We start from the raw sequence: 15338 nt of genomic DNA, 5'->3' as shown, positions 1-15338 counted from the left end.
TGATAACTATCAATGACCAGCAGGTTCTTTTTCTTCTAAGAGCTTGTAAAGCCATTTGCACTAAAATGAGAACACATAAAATCACTCAACCCAAACATTAATTAAATTAAACCTGGTCAATGTTTTTCCCTCAGGTAGGGGGCATGTCTCCCAGTGGCTTGAGCAAAAGTGGGAAATGTAATACATGCAAAATAATAATTTAGGAGGAATGATGTGTTTCAACAATACAGTAACATCTGCATATCAGGGTTTGACATTTATAACTTGGTGTAAATCAGAGCGAATTGAAAAGGCTTTTTCAGATAAATTAAATCTTTCAACAGTCGGTTGTATATTTCGATTAGCGGAACGCGTGCCAAATCAAAAGGTCGCTTGCTGCTCTGCCCTTTTGCAAATAAACACTTCTGAAAGCAACTGGAAAGGATCTAATTTGCTTCAGATGCAGCAAAGGAGGACTGAGGAGAAGGAGAAACAGCTGAGAAATGAGGAATAGCCAGAAGTGCTGAGCGACCAGAAAAAAAACACCGTCTGTAGCCCACACACACGTGTGTGTGTGTCAGGAGCACTGCAATGCCACTTTCGTCAAAGATTCCACACCGACCGCAGGGGCCGAACAGCTCTCATTTAAAAGATATCGCTGTGGGTGTCAGGCACAGGCGTCAGAAAAAGTTAATTTGTCACTGTGATATCTGGTAACCGTGCAGATGCTGCAGATGTACGTGCGGCGCACAATTTGCCAAAATGACATCCCGCGTTGATAAAGACGTCCGTTCCTGTTACATATTTTCATGTGCGGGAGCATCGCTCAACGACAAACCTGAAGCCTGAAATGCAAGTCGAGTTCCCGTCTCTTCACCGCATTCAGTTAAACTGCATTCAAACCAGCTCAGTGGTGTATTTAAGGGCAATAAACTTGCTAATGTGAAATATCATTCTTCATAAGAGAAAGTGCTTAACTTAGTCTTTGCATAAAACACCCATTTATTTATAGACTGTAAGTACACTTGAGCGTTTGAATCTTATACTACTTTACATGCAAATTTCAGAGGGAAACACGATATGAGAAAATTCCGTATAAGCTTTATCGAAATGAATTTATGTAGTGCAGCTACTTTGCATATTGTAAAAGTGTATACAAAGTGTATTTTAAACAATGCAAATGATAATACAGTGAATTAAATCAGACATTGGGCTGAGTTAGAGTGGGTTAAATATAATTTTTTAATCCTGAAAATGGATCTGGATCATCATAAAAATCTCCAAATTCTTCCCTGATTAAATTTCCCTACAAAATCTTTTACTTTTTAAGTTATGCTGCAAACAACCATAACTTTGGTGGAGGTAACACTATAGTGAATAGTAGAGTTACCACTTAGAAACTAGTGTATTAAACTGCTGTTGACATTGATTGACTCACGCAGTATAGTACTGTATGTAGCTCAGGGGTCGGCAAGTAAATTTGACCTAAGCCCAAGTAATTAAATAAATAACTCCTTTAAGACAGAGCTGCAGAGACTTAAAATGTCCTGTTAGTAATTACTGTGTATCATTTCAATTTTGAAAATAACTGCTTGTCCTTAGATCCTAACGTACTAAAAGCTATTTTATAGACGTTTCAGACTCTGTGAACCAACAACACTACAACAGCAGTCTTTTATTTGTATTTTTTCAAACCAAACACATGTCAAGTAATGTGTCATATCTAGCAACAGTTCATATTTTTTTAGAAAAGGCACTGAATTCTGTTGTTTTTTTGTAAAGATACGCAAATAATTAAAACGGGCCACCTGTTGCTGACCACGGATAATAGTTGTAGTAGAAATGAACGTGTACCTGATGTAACTCTGCTCCTCGCCTCCAGATCCTTCACAATGAGCTCTTTCGGAGAAGGAAACTCGTTGAGCTTCACCTTCGACATGTTGTCGTTCTGACCGACCGTGCTGATCACTTCCGGTTCTTTCTCGTGACTGTCTTCAGTCTGAACGTGGATCCAAGGGATTTTCCTGAACACAACGAAGACACCAGAGCAACAACAGGTTTTCACCAACAACAACAACAACAAAAATGGTTCATTATTACAAATAACAGTTGACATCTTTATCCGAGTGCACAGACCTTTTGAACTTGTAGATGAAGAACGCAGCCAAACCGACGAACACCACAGTGAGCAGCATCAGCATGGCCGACCCACTGTGGATGGAGTTTGAATCAACAAGTGGTGCTGAAAGACAAACATATCCAAGACATTTTATCACAATTCCTCCTGAAGCCAACCAGGAAATAAGAATATAGCAAATAGCCACTAGGGGGCCACTAGAGAAGATCATTTGAATGAGTCCACCTCCCACTTGATTTACAATGTCAATAAACATTTTCCTGAGGAGTTCATGGTCCCAATCGCTAGTTTTGGATGATGTCAATTTTGTTATTTCTCAATCAATCAATGTTGATTTATACAGCCCTTTACCACTCCCACAAGGTGGAGTACATAAAGAATAGGGATGATGCGTTGAGGGGGTATTTCTCAAGAAATTAGCAGCTCAGTGTTCTCCTGCATCTACGGTAATATCTCAGAAACTAAAGATGGTAAGTTGATGTAACTCAATCAGATGTGTGGGAGCAGGGAAACCTCTAAAACATACAGGACAGCTGTCCCTGAGGACCAGCATTGGGAAACACTGTTTTAAAATGTTCTAAAATAATCTTCCTTTCACTTCATTTGTGTTTTTCTTACTTATTTATACTCAAAAGGAAAAAAAAAGTTATGTCCTCCAAAATCTCCAACGAGTGCCATGCAAAGGGTTCCCCCTCCAGAATCCCCTCTCTTACTGTCAACAATCAGCCAATAGAGAGGGTGGACACATGCACTATCTACTCCAAGTGCCAGCAGATTCCACGAAACCAAATCATGATTCTGGAGGCTTAAAAATGGGAGTTCGACATCTTATGGGTGATGTCAAACCCACTTTCCACTTGGTTAAATCTCTCTTTTTTTCCCCTCCCTAAGCCTGCCTAAGCATGTCTTATTCCAAACAGACGACTTCTCTTACCCCATGTCATGTAACACCTGCGGGCACAGTGTGAGGAGCTGCTCTCTGCATGTTCTCCCCTCTGGGTATTAAAAGGAACCTTGAGGACGTCTGCTGTCTCTCCCTGGGGTCCATCATGCAGGTAGCTAATGCATAGTCATGTTTTTTTTTTTTTTAAATGCTGAGACGCCATATTTCCTCCTCCTCCTCCCTCCCGCCCATCTTTCTCTCCCACAAAGAGAATCCTATGAAGTCTATGACCTTTCTGGATCATTTTAAAAGGCAACCCAGACCTTTGTATGCAGACACAAATGAAGACAGATCCGTCGGTGGATGAAAAGGGTAAAGCCATGAGGGACTGATCGACACATCTCTGCGATACACTAATGACACAGTGACCCTGCCGATTTCCTCAGTGCATACCAAACGCCTGATTTGTCAGTCATGTCATTGATTGGCTGATTTGGAAGTGAGCTGCCATCTTAGCGTCTCTGGTGCAAAAGTGAATTAAATCCCAACATATACAGTATCATATGGATCTCACTCTGGGAAAACTGTCTTTTTTTTTTTTTGCGCTGTTTTATTTATTTATTTATTTTCCCAGCATTAAGAGCACAAATCAATGTCAGATAATCCCAAGAAAGATACATGGCTTATGTTTTGCAGATCATTGAGCAGAACAAATGCACTGTGTGTGTGTGTGTGTGTGCAGGCGTGTAGATATATATACGGTTCTGAACTGGAATAAATTAAACCCAAGGACATTTTGGCTACTTTATTTTTATGTCCAATTCTTATACGTAACAATCGCCCTGACCTCAGTGTGTGGAAACGATAAGAAACTTACCCAAAGTTTGTTGAGTCAGGTACACAATGATGTGAACGTCAGCTTTCAGCTCAAACTGGATCAGGCCTTGGTTCAGGGCAGTGACGAAAATGTCCGATATCTGGAGTTAATTTTAGAAACAAACAAACGTCAGCTTCAATAAAGAAAACTGTCTAAGGATTAAATATCAAACCTTTATTTACTCAAATACATCAATACATATTATGTTGACATTAAGAATTTAATTTAATCATAGTGTATTTACACTCTTAGAAATAAGGGTTCCAAAACGGTCCTTCTACAAGGGCTGAGGTTCTACCTGTAACCATTTGCAGAAGAAAAGGGTTTTTCAAGGGTTCTTGGTAACAATAATGATTCCAGTAAGAATATATTTGATCCAGAGAACTCTTTAAAAGCCCTTTCCTGAATAAAGGATTTTAAAAAGGTTCTTGGTGGGACCTTCCAAAAAGGGTTCTCCCATGAGGACAAGCCGAAGAACATTATATGGTTCTACTTAGCACTTTTATTTCTAAGAGTGTACGTTGACGATGGATCTTGATTAGCTTAAATACGCGGCTTAAAGTAGGAAGGAATTGCTTCAAAAACATTTCATTTGCATTCTTATTGTGCAACAAATGAGACACAATGTGTTGTTAAGTTATCGCCGTGTCTTTGGTGAGTTTTTATTCAACCAATCTCCGCACAGAAGTGAATAAATGGGCGTAAAACTTTATGAACCTTCTGCTTATTTCAGCTCCTTAAAATAGCGGCTGGTGTAAAACGCCACATTAAAAGCCAAAACCAATTAATCTCACTATTTACTTGTGGATATATTTTTTGCGAGTTGCCTCCGCGTTCTGTCTCATACCTGATCATATCTCATTATTGAATGTATCATACCAGATGCAGTGAGGCGGCTTTTTTTTTTTTTTAAATTAAAGTTCACTTGAAGGCTGTTTTCTGGGATTTCATGGTTCTCACCATGTCCAGAGACTCCGCCGTGCTCGATGTGGGTTCCACGGGCAGGATGAAGAGTTCTGCTGTGGTCGGAAGACCCGGGTACAGGGACACCAGCAGCTGATCTTCAGGAACCCCAGACACCTGCAGCAACATCACATCCATACACAATCACAACCTTTTTATTTCAGGCTATTATCTTTTTCTAATTCTTTTGTTTTCACGTTTTAATTGTTTATTTATTTATTATTAGAATATATATTTATGTATCTCTAACTATCCAGGGCCTCTGGTGTTTCCTCATTTGCAGTTAGCGTTTAATGTTAATGTGAAGCAGTTTATGTTACATTATGTTTATCTATATGAAACCTGCTCTATAAACAAAGTTATTGCAGAGTATAAAACATTAAAAGTAAAACAGTAAAATAGTAAATCATAAAATGATAAAATAGAATAGAATTTTAATGTTATCTACTTGTCTTGTATTTCAGCTCATTATTTTCTGCTGAATTTGTTTTCAGGATTTAACAGTGTATACTTTTTATTTAATTTAATTTTTTAAATTATATATCCATTTATCACCTCTGGTCTTTCCCCATTTGCACTTAGTGTTGTGTGAAGCACTATGTTGCATATCTTAGCTACATGAAACCTCTAAAAAAACATTCTTTACCTGCTTTATACATAAAGATTGATTGATTTATTTATTTATTGAATGATTACAATAGTTCAAGTTTCTGCTGTTACCTTACCTTATGAAGTATTTAAGTGAGTCAAAATTCAACACTGTCCCACAGTTAACAATGTTCCTGTGTTTCCTACACTCTTCGAAATAAGGGTTCCAAAAGGGTCCTTCTACAAATGCTGGGGTTCTACCTGGAACCTTTTGCTTCATTTTTTACCAAGGGTTCTTGGTAACACTAATGGTTTCCAGTAAGAACCATTTTGAATACCCATAAAAGGGTTTTGGCTCCAGGTAGAACCTTTTTATAAAGGTTCTACCTGGAGCCAAAACGGGTTCTCCTATGAGGACAAGGCGAAGAACCTTATATGGTTCTATCTAGCACTTTTATTTCTAAGAGTGTACGTCACAAAAAGACTGTGAGCATTCTGCACCATTTCAAAGTGCAAACTCATAACCTCAGTGGCTAAAACAACCACCAGGGGGCAGATTGTGGGCCGTCCATCCTTGGAAAGGCAGATTTTAAACTGCTGTCAAGAACGTCTGTTGTTCATTGTTTTTACAAAGATGGATTTACTCCATAAGTAAAGAAGTGATGCGTACATATGACATTTTTCCATTTACTAGAGTGGTAAGATATAAGAAATAAGATGGAATTACCATAAATCTACCTCCATACAAAATATTACCATTCTATCACTATGTTGTTACTATATAGTATTATAAAGCATTGCCAATAAGAATAAGAATAGAGCTTGGACCATGTCATCACAGGTCAACTGTAAATTGAACAAACATCTCACATGCACCTCATCAAACATCATGACAGCAGCTTCAATACTGCAAACACGCATGAAAAAGTAATGACCCCGACGGCCGCTGGTGGCTGCTGTTGGCTGCAGCAAAGCTCTCAGAGCAACAGGGACTTGATGTACCTGTGACAGAGCTGTCCGCACCACGCGGCCTATGTCCTCCCTCCACTCAGAGATGTCAGGATTGTGCTCGTCAAGCGCTGGCGAGAACGACAACAGCAGCGACCTAAAGATCTCTGGAAAAAAAGAAAAGCAGCGCAGTGATGTCTGTTAGAATATGAGTGCTGCCTCTGGTTTAGTTTTTCATTAATCTGATGTGCAGTTTTGTCTTCTTTCATTTGGCAACGCGCGCCTTGAAGTTAATTGCACCTTGAGATCTCGTGTTCGTTTACGCCGTGACATTTTATTTATTAGATAAGTCCACGTTGACATGGACATGGCGCCGCTTGCAGTGCGGACTGTGAGGCTTGGCGTTTTTTTCTTCTTCTGAGAGAGCGAATTACATATTCATGTAATGTGTGTGGCACCAATTTAAGTGTTTTGAAAACTGACTCTGCCACTCACCTTTAACTGTTATAACTTTTGAATCCTGCACGATGTTGCTCCCAGAAGCAACCTGGACCGTGACCTTGTTTTTTCCCTCTCTCTGAAATGTGTATGAGATGCTTCCCTCCAAGGTTATAATGGGCTGGATTGCAAAAGGGGGGGAAAAAAAAAACAGGAAAGCCCCTTTTTGTCAAAGCTGGGTCTTATTTATGCACATGCAGGCCTTCACACACTTTATAATGAGGGGTTTCTGCAGTGAGCACAACTGACATGATAAATAAATATGACCAGCCATCTAAGCTCTTCTAGGAAGATGCAAGGCGGCCATGTGCAGTTAAATTTTATATGATTTGCTTTAAAGCCCTATAGATTTATCTAACAACACAAGGACATCAAGAGAAGAGCTGGGGAATGGGAAAAAAAAATAGGCTGCAGGGGAAACAGGACAGAAAGTGAGCGTGGAACAACAGTGGGAGGAGGAGAAGCTTCTCACCTCGGAGCTGTTGTCAAACCACCAGAAGAAGGTCAGCGTTCTGGTGTGACTCGGCCAAACCACGGCCGTCAGATTAGCCTCCCTCCCCCTGATGGCTACAATAGGCGCGGAGAGATATATACGCTCCACTGGACCTGCGGCGACACACACACACACACACACATATCCATCCATACGTACAAACAAAATAAACAAGATTCCACAACATTACTGCGATCACAGCTGATGCATATTTTAGCTCCAGGTGTGTGTGCTTTTGCATTCCCCACAGCTAAAAAGGCATAAAAGTAATGCAACCATGACTGAAATGAAATTCAGCAGAGTGGGAGTGCGACTATCCGTGAAAGAGAAGAAAAAAAAAAAATTCATGCCACATGCGCCGCCGCAGGAATGACTAATGATGTTTCTTATTCACATACTGGTGATGTGTAGAAACAGGGTGCTGCTGTCAGATCCCTGGCTGTTTTCAGCCGAAGCCGTCACTCGGTAAATCCCGGTCGTTCCGTAGATGTGCTTGATGCCGTCATCTGTCCTGCTCAGATTGGAGTATATGATCTTGATGCCGTCCCCAAAGTCGAGATGGATGCTCGTCCCCAGCGAGCCTCCCTGCGGGACGGACGGCATGACATGGCATCTGTCAGCACGACTTAGGCCCTGATACTTCAATTAGACCACAACCAAGTGAAGCAAGCAAAGGCCACAGCCAAAGTGCTCGGGCTGAGATGTTGTATCAGCCGTCTGTCACAAACCATTTGTACTGTGGGTGGTTTTGAACGGAGGGAGACACAAACTCAATTCTTTGTAAAGTAAAAAAAAAGAAAAGTTATCTAGGCAAATTTAACTGTTTGAGAAGTTTTCAAAAGTTAGAAAGATCAATTTTTGGACAATAAAATCATCCAAACAAAAACAATATGTCCCATATTTCAACCAACACATTTTCAAACGAGCAGCATCTATATCTATGTATTTTATTTTCCCATGCTTAGATATATCTGGTTAAGTCATTTGTAGCGTTCTCATTCGTAAATAAAAGTACATTTTGTGAAATTACATTCAAAGAAACAATGTTTTTGTTTTACGAGATTGATTTTCAGTGTCCGCACAGAACAACAACTATCTAAAGACAGACTATTTGTCATATAGTAGTTCTGTTAAAGACAGTGAGATCTGAGGATGATTTAAAAACAACGAGGACAAAGTTTAATGTCTTTTTAATTCACCACAAACAAATGATTTCCACTACTATGGTTATATCTCCATTTTGGTTCCAAATTGCAGAATATCAACTACTATTGTTTTGTACCTACTGTATATTTTATATTTATGTTTCAACACATATTGCCATAGATGTGAATTATTCCCAGAGGATGAATCTGAGAAACTTTTATTATATTTACTTTTAATAGTTTTAGAGTTGCCGTATAATCCGTATAAACTAAGCTAATGTTAGAATGCTAAATGCCATGCTAAACAAAGGCAGTTAGCAAAAACCCTCAACAAACACTTTATTACCACAGATTTCAAATTCTTTGGGAAATAAAAGCGCAGGTTTTTATTGATAAAACTTCTTTTTTGACATTCATATTCAGTCAGGGTTTGTATGATAGGTTTGAGAAAGCTAAGTGGAACTCAGCCATTGTTCATTTGATTACTTAAACCTGTGCTTTAGCTTGTTAGAAAACTGACTCAGCCTTTAGCTTATGGCACTTCTGTAACTATTTGGTTGAATCAACTCTAAATAACAGTAACATTACATTTATACAGTGATGTGACTTACATCATCGAGGTAGACCATGAAGGTAACATTGCTCCCCACCAGGGCGCTGAGCTCTCCATGACCGGTGGACAGTCGGAGGCCCCGGGGTGGTCGGGTACGACATGCCTGCCTCTTCGGTGAGTACACATTCTTCCCGCCCTCCTTACAGTTATTGGACAAAACCTTCCGATATCTTAAACAGATACAGATTACACAATCAGACGTAGACTTTGTGTTTGGGTCCATGTTAAATACTGCTAATGTAGTGTTTTGTACACAATTGCACCAATTGACATGAATTAAAGATGTTTTTGGAGTTACTGATCAACAATTCCACCATGGATTTTCATTGTATTGTAAATCAAGTCATCTGAGAGACTATTTCCAGTAAGCTGTCAGCCAACGATGCTCTACAGTCGGAGTCAATAAAAAGTTAGCTAAAGTATTTAGTGGCGAATTACAGTGCATCGAGGAATCCAGCAGCGCTCTACTTTGGTCCCACCAGGACGCTTCAATTTTAATGATTTTAATTCTAGGCCATTTTGAATCCCCAAGGGGTAACTACGAAAACCACATGTTACCGTTACCTTAAAGCTCACATAGAGTGGTCCTGTTGCACATAAATGTTAGTTATGGAGGTCTACTTACATATATTAACTTGTTTTTATGGTCAAAAACCTCCTAGTTTCTGTAAACGAGCCGATAGAAATCCTCTTTCCTGACGGTGTTTTTCTGCTGCGAGATTTCAGAGTGAACTTTCACCCCCAGAAGACAGAGTCTTGTGATTGGCCAGTACTTAAACAAGGTAATGACGCAGATACACACCAAAAAACAGCGTTAATAGGGACTTCCGGTCTAGTTCCGCTTTAAAAAGTCCAAGTTTCCACCATTAACATCAATTGAGTTGTGTCAAGTCACACGGAGCAATGACATTCTGTGAACCCCCAGCAATATAAGTCATGGTAAAACATCAGTAATAGGAAAAAAAACAGAAACATAGTATGGTTAAATTGCAACTCTGGGATGCCCATGTCAATTTAACTTCACAAAGAAACAACAAAATGTTTGTAATATTTGATAATCATCTTCAATTTTGATGTCCCTCAAGCTGTTCTACAACAATGCAACATTTATTTTAATGTATTCCATTTCTGCGCGATGCAAAAAAAAAAAACATGTCCTCTCTGCAATCATTTGTGGAACAATAGTGCCCATTGGCAGCACACCTATAAAATGCATATTTACCTCTTCTGAGTATTCTTAATTTTGACACTTTTCAAGCGTGAACACATTGTGTACTCGACACCTGTTATGCATTATTCTGAATTGTGGAAGTGGGACACAGTGAGGGTCACCGTTCTCAGCTCGACGCCGAGCTTTTGTTGTCGAGGCAAACCATTATTTTCTGTTTGTGCTCGAGATACCATGACAAACAAGCCGGAATTAAATAATATTGTTTCGTGATGGGTTGAACATTTGGGGCCACTTACCCTGTGCTGTTAAGGAAGCTGTGGCTGGTGCTACAGCTTTTAGCTGCACCATTTGGATTAAACCAAAAAGCAGGGGAGCACTTCCCATCTGGCTGGCGCTCCCACCCGTAATCACTGCCAGAAAAAAAAAACAAAAAAAAAAACATGACACTTCGTGAAATGATAAACGCGGCATCTCAAATAAAACAGCTTTTTTAGTGGGGCAAACGCTTCACGTTAGGGTGGTTTGTGACATATTTATGGCCATAACTGGAGACATGATTGTCAGACAAACAGGATCAAAGAGAATTTCAGACACGTGGATTTGAAGATATTTAAAATTAATCAAGCAATTCATTATGAATGGAATTCTAAGAAGGCATTTGACATTATGCAAATCACAGACTCACAATGAAAAGTTACTCCCATCTCCAGTTTCACTCTATAACTAGATTACCTGACTGCATTCGTATTGTATATCCAACATACATACGAATGCAATGCAAGACGGACATTAAGGCGTATGAAGTCCGGCAAACTGATACGTCTGTTTTTGATTACAAATGTCTACAAGCTGCTGTTAATGAAGTACAATTGAATTATATGTTCAAACGAGAAGGGGCTGTTTTGTAAACATGTAATGATAAAAAAATGAGGATAAAAGTGTGTGTGTGTGTGTGTGTTACAGTTTAGTCCCAGGTGGGCAAGCTGAGAAAGATGAAGTCATTACCATTCAAAATCAAAGGCTGTGCAGAGGCATGGCTCTGAGGAATAGATTCTGGAATAGTCTTGGGCCAGCATACAGCGGTTGCCTGGTCTGCGCTTCATAAAGATCTGCTTTTCGCCCATGACACACAGCTCCCCCTGTCAAACAAAGAAACAGATGTGCCACTTTTTCTCACGCGCCACATAGACGCTTGAAAAAGAAACGAGAAAAGAAACGTCTTGCTCGTGCTTTAAGCCGGGCGTACTGTGTTTACATTGAAAAACGGACAAACATGAATCTCGGAAATAGATCAATAAAGTTTAATATCGCTGTAAACCTTGTTGTGCAGGTTCCACATCTGATAATCTCCGTCCATGCATCTCCTGCTGAAGAGGCCCAGGTAGTCGATCTTGATCAGCTGCCACTCGGACCGATGGCTGAAGTGGCCAAAAAACCTAAAAGGTGATTCAACAAAAATGCAAATTTGACACGAGATCTCAAGATACAGATTCTAGATGTTACAGTATGAAGAGCAACTGCAAATCTCAAGTGTGACATGTATCCTGACAGAAAAGATAATTTTCCCTTTAATGAAAAGCCACGAGGGAGTTCTCTTTGTTTACAAAGTCGCAAGACAAGCTCAAACTTCAAGATGTATGTGTATTTATTCGGCTCACGTGATAATGTGATTGTCTGATTCTGGGTCCATCAAAACGCCGTCCACATACAGAGGTGCCAGAGAGAAACTGTGACGGTCCCACTTCTTTCCTTCATCAAGACTGATCCTGTATTTTAAAGAAAACAACAGCTGTTAATATCCGTACAAATATATTTTTCCCTGAGCGCAGTATTCAACATCAAACAGCACAAACACACAAGTAGAGCACTGTAAAACGAGGTAAACATAAAAGATGTCAGGTCATTTGGGTCATTTTCACATCATTTAACTTTTTACAAAAACGAAACACCTGAGGGTATCGAACAGAAGACTCAACAAAAGAGCAAATCTCCCTTGACCCCAGTGAAATTTTAAAGCTTACATAACAACAAAAAAAAAAAAGCAGAAATGAGGCTCCGGCTGCAACATTACACATAGATTTGAAGGTTTTTCAAATCACCCTTTCTCGAGCTTAATCACTTTCGATAGGGCTGTGGTGTGCAGGCACATCAAAGTAGGTAGTGTTACAAAGCTGCTCCAATATGAGGGAGTTATAAGGGCATCCTCAGTCTCATATTTCCACCCTGCTCTGCCTCTCATTTACATAAAAGCACTCGAACCACCATATCCCACCAAGAGAACAAAGCTTTCACAGACTCTAACTCTGTTGGAGGTGGTTCTGACTTTTTTTTTCCGAGGCTGCAGCGGCAATACAATAATCATGCAAACTTAGCCCATCAGCATTTCAAAACATTAAGTATAATCATGCACCCACATCATCTCACCCCACCTTTAATTTTCCACAGTGGCTCTGGCATTTACGGGATCCTAGTCACGGTTATTACGACGCTACCGGGTTGCTACACCTACCACAAGTGTCGGATCGGCGTCGCTGCCTGTAAGACCGCCAGCAGAGCCCCGCCGTTGTCAAGAAACCAAATGTTGTGCTCTTCGTCAAATATCTACATTGATGCGAGGAAGGAAGGGGATATGACAAACAAATCTTCCGATTAAGGTAAACACATGCTTTGTGTAGACGCAGATGGCTCTCACCTGTCTCCAGCTATTTCCTGCATCAGCTGTTATGAACATCCCAAGGTTGGTGGAGGACAGCTCTGTTCCGATATTTCCTGAGCACATGAATGTGAAGAATGTATTTGTCCAACAATGTGTGTGCATCTCTTACCTCTCCACAGGAGTGCAAACACTATGTATGACTTTCGAGCTAATAATCGCACCCAAAATGTAAGATAATTTTTCACTGTGGCTATTTCCATAACAGAAAGTAATTGCTGTGATTTGTTTTTGTGTTTGCACAACTACATTGAATTCACCTAGAGCAACTGAGAAAACACACACTTCTACAAACTGCGGTGTACCTCAAGGGTCAATCTTGGGCCCGCTTTTATTCCCAATAAATATGCTCCTCCTGGGCTCTGTCTTACAAAAAAAACAACAATATCTACTACTAATATATGCAGAAAACAGTTTAAGTTTTATCTACCAGTCTCACCAAATAACATGACTTCAATCACAAACCTTCCTAACTTTTTGAATGACACCGAAGGTCGTACAAATGAATGATAATGCTATTTGTACTGTGTCATTTTTGGCTCTATGTCTAACCTTGCGTTTGACTAGGGATGGACCTTCCTAGCAAAAATGCTACTTGTATATTGAACAGTATTACTATCTTATAATATTTGAGACTCCAGCACATGGCAGCTAGGGAAAATAATGCAGGTTTCAAGGCGAGTTGAGCCAACAGGAGTGCATTTCATCACTTCTGCAAACACACATGACGTGCATTAACTATATGCTTATCCTTTTGATAAAGTTACTATCATCACAAGAGTAGAATGACTTGTTTTTATGAATGCAATCATGGATAAAGCATTTGTTTTGTATATTTGTGATATATTACAAATAGTCAAAGTAAGTGATCGACTTTCAAGCACAACTGTACAATACAGTAAGAAAAATACAATTTTGACCAGATAAGCAAACAGTTTAGGAACCCTCACCTGTGGCCACGATGATTCCCGGTACAGACTTTTTGCTGGTGATGGGCCCAGAGGTGTAAGGGTTCTCCGACATCTCCAGATGAAGATGCAGCGAACAAAATGGCTGTCAACACAACAGATTCCAATGAAGGAGCGCGTTGAGACAAAGTGTATCAAACAGATCTCAACAGGCACGATTATAATTAGCTCTGCCTTTCACGGTGCTCTCCCCATTGAGCGAAAAGTGCTAACATTTTCAGTCCATTTATGAAACAAAGATTCCTCTCATTTGCTCTGCCCCCCCCCCCAAAAAAAAGGGAGAGACAAAGAAAGAAGAAAAAAAAAGGCTGCGAGGACACAGAGGGCATTTTAATTGTTTCATCCTAAAGCAAACAAGGCACCTAATTAAAATTCCCCAAGATGCTCTGATAAAACTGGCAAAATTGATTCAAATCATTTTCTCTCATCTCTCAGAGTAAAGCACGCTGAAAAACATCAATAAGGCTTTTCAAAGAGGCGAGGTTGGAGGGGGAGGAGGGGGAGAGGGAGTCAGAAAGCAGACGAGAGCGTAATGGCCACCTGTGTGACACTGCAGTGGAAGACTAAGCTGCTTTTAACGGGAACAAACCACACTGTTTCAAACTGTCTCTGAAGAACACGCCGACTAGATTAGGGCGATGATCATACCTGCTAAAGTAACAACACAGCCCTGCTTAATGTAATTTGGTGTAACCTAACACTCATTAGTCCAGTATGACTACAGGTAAATTCAATCACAAAGGTTAATGGAAAGTCTGGACCCCTGGAAACCGCACATGATGACACTCTGTGCCTTCATACTAATAACGAGAATATTCCAGCCAAGCATCTCCTCTGCTATTTAGGAGGCTATTACGGTGATCGGATCTTGGCCTTGAGCAAATGTGGTCGTGAATCAAAAAAAAAAAAAAAAAAAAGAACACAACATCCACAGCGCGCGGCCGATGAGTCTGAAAGATTTGATGAACGACGTTTGTCATAAGCTTCATTTCGCATGAAAAGGAGCATTTAGTCACTCTCGCCTGGAGCTCACCAGAACACAGTGCAGGTTATTCCCAGCCACGTCGGTGCCGGGAGCTGGCAGGAGGGCCCATGTCTGTCCCTTGTTGTAGGTAATAAAAGTCTTGATGCGATTATCCAGCAGTTTGTTGGCGAGATACATGCCATTAATTCCCTCAACCTGTGAAGGAAAAAAAAAAAAAAAAAAAAACAGAAATAGAACAGTAACTTCAGAAAACTCCTAGCCTTATTTTAGGAGCAATATGTCTTACAGTTTCGCTGTGCTGCCAAGGAGGTTATGTTCTCAGCCAGGCATTTGCTACTTTGTTTGGTGATTTGTCAGTAGGATTAAGTCAAAAAAAA

General features: G+C 40.1%; 1 protein-coding gene across 1 annotated transcript in view; it reads right to left on the bottom strand.

Annotated features, from left to right (window-relative positions):
• sorcs3b (sortilin related VPS10 domain containing receptor 3b) overlaps positions 1-15338 on the bottom strand; it is a gene marked incomplete at both ends in the record, with an annotated part of 67227 nt that overhangs the window by 6902 nt on the left and 44987 nt on the right. The window contains 17 exons of the mRNA XM_083897418.1: positions 1834-2003; positions 2116-2221; positions 3877-3976; positions 4837-4956; positions 6430-6542; positions 6871-6994; positions 7346-7479; positions 7765-7951; positions 9123-9294; positions 10592-10705; positions 11301-11434; positions 11614-11731; positions 11954-12061; positions 12805-12896; positions 12988-13064; positions 13959-14061; positions 15010-15156. Of these exons, the coding sequence (XP_083753544.1) occupies positions 1834-2003; positions 2116-2221; positions 3877-3976; positions 4837-4956; positions 6430-6542; positions 6871-6994; positions 7346-7479; positions 7765-7951; positions 9123-9294; positions 10592-10705; positions 11301-11434; positions 11614-11731; positions 11954-12061; positions 12805-12896; positions 12988-13064; positions 13959-14061; positions 15010-15156 (2119 nt within the window). The remainder of the gene's footprint in view (positions 1-1833; positions 2004-2115; positions 2222-3876; positions 3977-4836; positions 4957-6429; positions 6543-6870; positions 6995-7345; positions 7480-7764; positions 7952-9122; positions 9295-10591; positions 10706-11300; positions 11435-11613; positions 11732-11953; positions 12062-12804; positions 12897-12987; positions 13065-13958; positions 14062-15009; positions 15157-15338) is intronic.

Source organism: Microchirus variegatus, assembly GCF_963457635.1.
Source record: "Microchirus variegatus genome assembly, chromosome: 11".
Taxonomy (NCBI): Eukaryota; Metazoa; Chordata; class Actinopteri; order Pleuronectiformes; family Soleidae; genus Microchirus; species Microchirus variegatus.
The sequence above is the reverse complement of the archived record's forward strand: the minus strand, read 5'-3'. Positions and strand labels throughout refer to the sequence as shown.